This window comes from Pelobates fuscus, chromosome 12 (assembly GCF_036172605.1).
Source record: "Pelobates fuscus isolate aPelFus1 chromosome 12, aPelFus1.pri, whole genome shotgun sequence".
Taxonomy (NCBI): Eukaryota; Metazoa; Chordata; class Amphibia; order Anura; family Pelobatidae; genus Pelobates; species Pelobates fuscus.
Window position 1 is genome coordinate 139,547,216 of NC_086328.1, and position 10,056 is coordinate 139,557,271.

Consider the following 10,056-nt stretch of genomic DNA (forward strand, 5'->3'; position numbering starts at 1 on the left):
CATGAGCACTTCCCTCTTTCTACTGCTAATACCTCTCCCTTTACAACCAAGCATTCTGCTAGCATTTCCTGCTGCTCTATTACATTGTCTGCCTACCTTTAAGTCATCTGAAATAATCAACCCTAAATCCCTTTCCTCAGATGTTGAGGTTTGGACTATATCAAATATTCTGTACTCTGCCCTTCCAAGATGCATTATCTTGCACTTATCCACATTAAATGTCAGTTGCCACAACTCTGACCATTTTTATAGTTTATCTAAGTAATTAGCAATTTGACTTATCCCTCCTGGAACATCAACCTTGTTACATATCTTAGCATCATCAGCAAAAAGACATAGCTTAACATCAAGACCTTCTGCAATATCACTAATAAAAATATTAAAGAGAATGGGTCCAAGTACAGATCCCTGAGGTACCCCACTGGTGACAAGCCCAAGCTTCGAATATACTCCATTGACTACAACCCTCTGTTGCCTGTCACTCAGCCACTGCCTTACCCATTCAACAATATTGGAATCCAAACTTAAACATTGCAGTTTATTGATGAGCCTTCTATGTGCAACAGTGTCAAAAGCCTTATTTATTGCACATTGCATTGGAAGCAAAATATTTGCCCATTCAGAACACAACTGCTAGACAAAATACAACAATACTATATGTATGAAACACACTCTAACACTAGTCATCTTAAGGAGCTTTGGAGACACTGGCTCGCATACAAACAAGCGAACAGCAATACATGAGATATTAAATATAAAAAAAAAAGGGTTTCGCGATAGCCAGATATGCTTTACAGCTAATAGGTTCTCCATACACCAGGTGTCGATGAACGGATGAAACATCCTACATTGCCTCCACGGTGAGGGTGTATAGGGTGGTGGACCTGGCGGAGAACATTGGCACAGGTGGTTGGACAGCTCACATCCTTCTAGAGACTATGGGCCTCCTGTCAACACGTAAATGACAACGATCCGAGATATTCATATCAGAGCACAATGGTACACGATCCAGGTTATTTGTATTTTTTTTTGTCTACGAACCCTCTCCGTATGCCATTCACACTTTAACCAAAATGAAGGTCATTGGTTCATGGTCTGTATGACTAGGGGGAAGAAGATCAAAAGTAAAGCTACATACTGGTTCCTACCTGATGCACTTGGCATTACTGTTGTGCTTGAACAAAACGTGATAATATAACTTTGGTAAAGTAAAATACTAGAAGGTTCATGGTTAAAATAGTCTAAATATGTGAATGGCTGTATTCACCCCCATTCCCCCCCTTTTTTTTCTGTATCTCCAAAACAAAAATCTTACAATAAAGTACAAATGGAAATAAATATATATATGTGTATATTACAGATTACAGAACAACTGCTTTATTCCCAGAACATCATTCCAGACAATGGCGTTAAGTAAACCATAAACACAATAATTAAAGAGCACAAACGAATTGTTCCATGTACACATTGCCCAGTTGTTCACTTTAAGATGTCATTGATAGAGAAAGGTTGTAACCTTTGTAAAACCCCAAGAACATCTTCAGTAAGCTAAATAATTAAATATAATCAGCAGATGCACGGGGATATTTTCACCTTTAAACAGTAACCATCGAGGCATGGGGAGGAGCAATTAATGAGGCAGCAGAATTATGGCAAGCTAAGGTGTTTTGGTGATGGGCCAGAGGTATAAATTGTGGCCATTCACACATCAGGTTCACTTTGAGCTCTCTCATCCCTCCTGCACATCACATTCCTCTTTCTGCTTTCTCGTATCTTGTCCAGGTAAGTTTCACATATAAACTCTGTTAATCTGCACGATTAAGGGATAGACTAGTAGCCTAAGGTACAACAGCAAAAGCTGATATGAGGAAGGCCGAACTTGATGGCCAAGTCTCTTTTCAGCCTATGTAACTATGTGACTATGTATTTTATGGAGTGAAACACAATGTCTCGATCCATGCTAGGTCCGTGAAAGCTCTCGGGGTATCTCACAAGCAGTTTCTTTTCCTAAGTTTATTCACTAAATTCCACATTTTATGGAAATAAATTTCAATGACAAAATTGTGGCTAAAATAGCAACATTGTCACTATAGACGTGTTTGAGAATGTTTAAAAATAATCTCATTTTACACTCAGTTTTGATATCCGTGTTGAATTTGCTAATATCACTACATTCGGAATTTAGTAAATAACTTTGTACGTAGATTTTGGTGAACTTACGGTAATTGTTTTAATACAATGGTTGTTCTCAGAGATCATTGCTGTAAAATATTGTTGGTGTAACTCGGTTACAGAAAAGCAAACAGCGGTTTATTTACGACAAATCATTGACTTCAAACTGATTTCTTAGCATTAAATGGTTGTTAATAATGGTATATGTTTGGGAAAAAAAGCAGATAAGTACTAAGTGAAAGTTAGGTGGACAATTTGGGGCAGAATCGAATGTCACAGCAATGTATTCTTCAGTAAATGTATTTAATTTAGTTCAGGCTTCTCAGAATCCAGCCCCTCAGATATGTATAATTCTCTGCCATTTATTGCATTCGAAGAATTCTGGGAGTTGTAGGGAATCACAATCCTGAATGTGCAGAGTTTGATATCCCTGCATTAGCGAACTTGTGTGATGTCGTTGAAACATAACATTCTATGGGGTTTATTATTAAGGATACATTTTAACCATTTCATTACTGAGTTGTGAAGTACTCATGAAGCAACAAAAATACATAGTGGATTATATACTAATGTGTGAATTGTCATGAACTCGTAGTCAATTTCAAATTTTAGGACAAAATATTTTAACAGTGAGGTGGAATAAATGGTCAGGTTCATTGGATCAAATAAAGAACACAAAATACGAAGTTTTGGCCTCAAAGCCTTAATCATGACATGACAGGTTGAAACGTTGGATCTCACTGCAAAGCCGATGGATTTTGGGTTTTGAGTGATAATGAGTCGGTACGGGGACTATCGATACATGCAATCTTATTACAAGTGAAAGGACATTTTGTTGTAAATATATTTTTTAAAACTGAGATACCATTTAAAAATATTATTAGCACAACAAATGGACTGTTTGTATGCATGATTGGCTAATGCAGCTTTTAATTATTTTTACGTCAGACCTGCTCTAAAGGGGCACTTTGCCCAATTCTTATAACTAAGTACAGCAGACATATTTCCTTCCCATTTACCATTTACTTAATATGTTCTTGGTGCCCCTTTCATCATTTCGAGGGGTCATTTCCATTGTTGGCTGAATGCCCTGATGCCCTGAGTCCGTGGATGCCCACAAAGCATCATATGTTTTAATACTTTGTGGTTTTTCTCACAGACGTTTTAGATCGACCCACCTTAAAATGCTGCTGCACATGACACGTTACCACGTTCAAGTTAACAGAATGCTCCATGGGATAGCATTACATTTTAAATGGTGTTTCAGATTTGAAGTGGGGTGTACATTTTATTTTATTAATAGGTAAACCTGTATTCCAACGTATGTATTCCAATACACGTTATTATTGTATTGTTTATAATGCTGGGGGGGGTTTAAACACTCTTTAGATTATTCTTTTTTGGTGGGGGTGCTATTTACAGTTATAAAAGAGGTTACTTACCTGTAATCCAGAGTCTAGAGGGTCTTCTCCACCCCTGGGAGATTGTATTAATATTGAGAGCTAGGGTGCATGCACAGCCATCGCCAATCTACACTGAAACCAATACTTCTCTTGGAAGAATACTAATGAGGAAAGGAACCCTCTCGGGTGTCTGCTTGATAGCCAGAAGATGTAAGGAAAAAGTGTTATAAAAATGAATTTCTTCTGAAATCCACCTATTTATTTGCTAAATTTCCTTAATCTGAATTTCTTTTGAAATTGACACTTAAAGATAATATGGCTGCAAGGACGTGCTCTTAATCCCTAAATAACTTTACCAAGGGATGTGTATATCAATATGTCATTGGGGAAGCAATGGATGCAAGGTCTGTAAATAAACAAGGGTATATCCAGCCTGGTGGATAATTAATTGAGGAAGAGCCAGTAGATGTACGGGTGTTTGGGAAGGAGCAATTAATGTGGCAGAAGGTTAGGTAAGATGGTTTGGTGATGGTCCGGTTGTGTATAATATAGCCATTCATCCGTCCTAGGCACCACTGGTACATTCAGATCTCAGTTAATCTGGAAAATCCATACTGAAAACCATTTTTATGATTTCATAGTATAACATGCAGTTTATTAAGCAATGCTTGGTGTATCTCCATCAGTGTATCTTTTCTTTGTGTGTCCACAGCTCCATCTAATAATCTCACAATGGCCTTGTGGATTCAGTGTCTCCCTCTGGCAATCCTGCTCAGTGTGTTGGTACCAAACACCAATGCTTTTGCCACTCAGCACCTGTGTGGATCCCACCTTGTAGATGCCCTGTACATGGTATGTGGGGAGAAAGGTTTCTTCTACTATCCAAAGAGCAGACGAGACCTTGAAGAACCCTCGGGTAAGGATTGGAGATATTTGCTCGAGTTGAGTGAGCTAGAATAGGCAGCAACAAACAAGACTGTGATACAGTTTTCAGAAGTACTTATGGCCTCTCATGCCATAGTCTCTAGTACTGGTGGGTTACCGTATATACTCGAGTATAAGCCGAGTTTTTCAGCCCATTTTTTGGGCTGAAAAACCCCAACTCGGCTTATACTCGAGTCAGTGTCTGTATTATGGCAATTTACATTGCCATAATACAGACTGGGGTGAGAGGGGGGCTGGCAGAGCTGTACTTGCCTTTCCTGCAGCTCCTGTCAGCTCTCTCCTCCTCTGCGCCGTCCGGTCAGCACCTCGGTCAGCTCCCAGTGTAAGTCTCGCGAGAGCCGCGGCTCTCGCGAGACTTACAGTGTAAGCTGACAGAAGAGCAGAACGGACGGCGCAGAGGAGGAGAGAGCTGACAGGAGCTGCAGGAAAGGTAAGTACAGCTCTGACAGCCCCCCTCTCCCCCCCACTGAACTGCCACTGGACCACCAGGGAAGGAGAGCCCCCCTCCCTGCCATGTATCAAGCAGGGAGGGGGGACGAAAAATAAATAAAAATAAATAAAATAAGAAATAAAATAATAAAAAAAAAAATTTACAATAAAAAAAAGGGGGTATAAGGACCACTATGGGAGGGAGGGGGTGGGTTAAGGACCACTATGGGAGGGAGGGGGGTATAAGGACCGCTATGGGAGGGAGGGGGTATAAGGACCACTATGGGAGGGAGGGGGGGGTAAGGACCACTATGGGAGGGAGTGGGGGGATAAGGACCACTATGGGAGGGAGGGGGGGGATAAGGACCACTATGGGAGGGAGGGAGGGGGGGGTATAAGGACCACTATGGGAGGGAGGGGGGGATAAGGACCACTATGGGAGGGAGGGGGGTATAAGGACCACTATGGGAGGGAGGGGGGGATAAGGACCACTATGGGAGGGAGGGGGGATAAGGACCACTATTGGAGGGAGGGGGGTATAAGGACCACTATGGGAGGGAGGGGGGTTATAAGGACCACTATGGGAGGGGGTGGGATAAGGACCACTATGGGAGGGAGGGGGGGTATAAGGACCATTATGGGAGGGAGGGGGGGGTATATGGACCACTATGGGAGGGATGGGGGGGATAAGGAACACTATGGGAGGGAGAAGGGGGATAAGGACCACTATGAGAGGGAGGGGGTGGGATAAGGACCACTATGGGAGGGGAGGGGGAAGTAAGGACCACTAGGGGAGGGGAGGGTAAGGACCACTAGGGGAGGGGTGAGTCAGGACCACTGGGGGGGGGGAGTGAAGGAACACGGGGGTGGGGAGGTAAGGACCACTGAGGGAGGAGGAGGGGAAGTCAGGACATATGGGGGGGAGGGGGCGGCAACATTTTTTTTGCCTACGGCGGCAAATATCCTTGCACCGGCCCTGCACACACTGCATTCACACACTGCATTCATGCACACACACACTGCATTCATGCACACACACACTGCACTCATACACACACTGCACTCATACACACACGCTGCACTCATACACACACACATACGCACACACTGCATTCATTATACACACACTGTAAATAAATATTCAATTAATATATTTTTTTTAGGATCTAATTTTATTTAGAAATTTACCAGTAGCTGCTGCATTTCCCACCCTAGTCTTATACTCGAGTCAATACGTTTTCCCAGTTTTTTGGGATAAAATTAGGGGCCTCGGCTTATATTCGGGTCGGCTTATACTCGAGTATATACGGTAGTTTATTATAATAACGTCTATAAATTAGCTAAATTAATATTCTTGTAGTCCACAAGTGACCTGCAGACCTATACACATGGAGAGCCCAGGACACATGCATATTATATACTGTATCAGCTGCAGAGATCTCAGTTTTAATTTACATTGTAAGAAAGAAAGAGATTTTGGCAGTACACTCACGTTTAGACATTTTAAAGAGCTCATGTTATGTTTCAGACCTCGGAGGTTTAATGATTTTGACCACTCTACTTGTGTTCAATCAGCGATACTCTTCAAATCTATTCAGTTATAGGTCTCTGAAGATGTACAATCCTTATAGTCTGGACCTTTATTTTAAAGCATTAAATAAGACGTTATACCAAGTTAAACCGAAGATTGCATAAATCCTTACAGCTTAGCACTAGAGAGGAACAATAACTGTTATCTCAAGCCTTGGTTGAAACCTGGACATTAAAATATATTTCTTCAATATATTTTTGCAGTGAATGGACTCCAGGACAACAATCTGGACGGGCTGAAGGAGTTCCAGAAGAGAGGCATCGTAGAACAGTGCTGCCAAAGCACCTGCTCTCTGTACACTCTGGAGAGTTACTGTAACCAATAGGACCATGCGAGATCCCAGGACACTTTCATACCGCACCTCGCTCGCAAATAGAAAATGTGAAAATAACACGATGGCAGGACATGGCTTACCTAAGGACACTCCAATTAAATAAAATATAAGCACACTTGTCTATATATATATGTGAGTGTGTGAACTATCCACCTTCCTCATTCTAATACTTTAATGAAACAGCTATAAGCCACATGTATACACAGTGGAATGACTCGATTTCAGCGAATGATGTCAATATGTCCCGAGACGGGCTTTGCTTCTTGTCGTATTTCATTTTCTTAAACCGCGCTACCCATAGGGGATTGCGCCTTTATAGAGATACAGCAGATTGATATCTCTTTAATTGTTTGACAGTTAGGTAATGTTAACTCAGCGATGTTACTGAATGCATTACAGGTGACTACGAATTTAAAAAAAAAGTTCTCTGCTTTTTTTTTTGTTAAAAAGAAAAATGATAGAGTGGGTTCATATGAGGGTATCAGATCAAAACTCCTGGGACTATTCCTAAAGAAAGAGGTGCCAATGAAAAAACCCTGTGAAAGGGGGCCTTGTGAGAAGTGTTTGTTATTTTAATCCCATTATTCTACAGACAGAGGAGGGAGAAATGGCCATGATGTTATGAAACGCTTTCTTTTGCAATGTAAGTGTCCTGTACCAATGCATACACTCTGCTCAATCTGAATGCGAATAAATTCATGCTAAAGAAAAAAACACTTCTGTTATTATTGAACTGAGCTACTGTGTGTGTAATGTTTTGACGTAGAAATACATTATTGCAAGATTTATACATTGTGGTTCATCGGCAGGCGTGCAGTTCCTCTGTTTAGTGGCTTTTTTTTCAGTTCCAACCAACGAGATGCAAGCGAGGGAAAAACACACGGTGCTCTTCTAACAAAGAAAAACCCGTTACTACCAGCAATTTTTCAGTCTGAAGTCAGTGAAATGGTATTTTAAATGTATACAGAAACCGGAGCCCTTCATAGTGCTGTGCAGACTGCTTTGGAAGCAGAGAGGTTAAGAAAGAGTTGAAGGAGGGCATGCAGTCTCTGGGATTTAAGAAGGGGTTTATAAGGGGACAAGGGGGTAAACAATGCCAAAAGACCTTATATCCCATTGTAAGGAACGCAGAGCTGCTTTCTATTAAAGGAGAAGTTATGGCTGGGAGGGGAGGGGGCGACTTGACTTTTGGCTGAAAGCCACTCGCTGTAACCTACCCCCCAAACCCCCCTATCCCTCTCCGCCCCCCGCGCTTCCTATCCTGAACTGACCCCTTGTTTGGCTTCCTTCCAAAAATAAAACCTCAAACCCCTCGGAAAATCCTTCAACTGAACGCCCCAGTCTGATGGCCCCCTCTCAGTGAGACAGGGGGGTTGGTGGGGTGCTTTCTGCTCCGAGGCAGCTGGGAGCTCTGTGCTTTGTCTCTCTTGCTAAGAGAGGGGGAGAAGGGTTGGAAAGGTTAGGGGAGCGACATTCTGCAGTGCTTTGGGAGGGGTGAATGTAGTTATGGGCTGTGGATATCCGCTGGTCTGATAGGAAAATTGAGGTAAAGAGAACAATCATGTGCAGATCCGAAATAGGTGACTTTAAATTGTGAAACGTTCTTTAAGTCTTCAAAGAAATTCATAAAATTTACAAAAGTCTTCAAGCCCCAAATGGTTAATATGGCAATTTATTAAAGAGTCTCTTCAGGCCTCATTTGATTAATTGGATTTTCTGTGGGTAGAATGGGTAATGGCTCAATTCTCTTTAAATCTTAAAATAGACAAATATCCGGGGGGGACTTGGTTAACTACAAGGTCCTGTTTTCTGCAATCTTCTGCGAAGGTACTAACAAGTATTATTTCATTTAGTGTGCTGGCTGAGTTTTTGTAATATAAATGTGTTTAGCCAGCAATGCTTTACTAATGATTTGGCCAATAGAATATAATCTATATAATAAGTAAGCGAAAAGTGTCATTTGTAATGTGTTCATCATGTATTAGGTCTATGTTTTAATATGAGCCCGTGCTAATGTGTAAATAGCAGCAGTGATGCTTTCTATAGCAGCTGGTCGTACAGTACAGATGCTGTCTGATTCTCAGCCAGGTACGTTACAATGTTACAATCCATATCCCCATGGTTTTTGTCTCTCTCTCTCTATCTGTCCTTGTTATGTGTGTTTGTCTATGTCTTCGTAAGGCCTCTCCATCATTCTTCGGTTTGCTTTTTCTTTCTCCAAACATTGTTGCCACCATCGTGCTCAGGAACTGAAGTGATGTGCGGAGATCATTCGCCACACTTCTGATATAACTGCAACTAAATGCAGCCCAACTATATCCTATGCCAGCCTTTTGGCCAACACAGAGAGAAGTAAAATATAATGGGCCAGTTGGTGAGATCTTCTGATTTGTCAAGTTGGCCTGAGGCCTGTGATCATCATGGACCATCATTTTTACCTTATTTGCCCAATGGCCAGTCTGAGCCTAACCAAAGGCCAAATTATATTTTTTGTAAAGTGCAGTACCAGAAACAGTGGATTGAGATTTGTCTCTAATACTGAGCATGTACTAAGCATAGTACATTAAGTAGGTATCTTTACTGAATAAAATAATGTGAAAGTATTGATTGTTCTCAATCAGTGCCTGCTTCAATGGGTTCAAAATGGCAGACATTTTACATAGTTCTCTATACCAATAAGGGTGCGATTCTGTACAATAGGCACATTACACTCTTCCAGGTTACACCACAAAGCAATATCCATCTTCAGGGTTAGCTTCCTACAGCATACAATGTGTTAATCTCCTACTGTCTTCTACTCTCCATAATGTAAATAACAAGACGTTTGTTTGAGCGGAGTCCTCTTAACATCTGAAATAGTTGTCTAGTGCTGATGGCTTTGTTCACTTTGTACAGTTATAAATAATAATAGCAACAACAATTAAAAAGGAGAGTGAGATCCTGAGAAAGGATTGGAGGGACAGTAGAGATGAATTAAAGAATGGTCCGAAGAAATAATGAGATATTTTCACTGGTTAATAGATAAAGATGTACAAGGGTTACAACACACATTCAGAGAAATTTAGACAGGGTAAAGAAGTGTGTGTCCAGGGCCGGCCTTAGGGTTGTGCGAGCTGTGCGGCCGCACAGGGTGCCATGGAGCAGGGGGCGCCCTGCGGCCGCATAGCTCACACGGCAGGGGC

The 10,056-nt window shown here is 41.5% G+C and overlaps 1 protein-coding gene across 1 annotated transcript; it reads left to right on the forward strand.

Moving 5' to 3' along the window:
• Positions 1 to 1,713: 1,713 nt before the first annotated feature.
• Positions 1,714 to 7,582, forward strand: INS (insulin). Its single transcript, XM_063438889.1, has 3 exons — positions 1,714 to 1,782; positions 4,288 to 4,491; positions 6,744 to 7,582. The coding sequence occupies exons 2-3, from the start codon at positions 4,308 to 4,310 to the stop codon at positions 6,863 to 6,865; spliced, it is 306 nt and encodes a 101-aa protein (XP_063294959.1). The 5' UTR covers positions 1,714 to 1,782; positions 4,288 to 4,307; the 3' UTR covers positions 6,866 to 7,582.
• Positions 7,583 to 10,056: the final 2,474 nt, after the last annotated feature.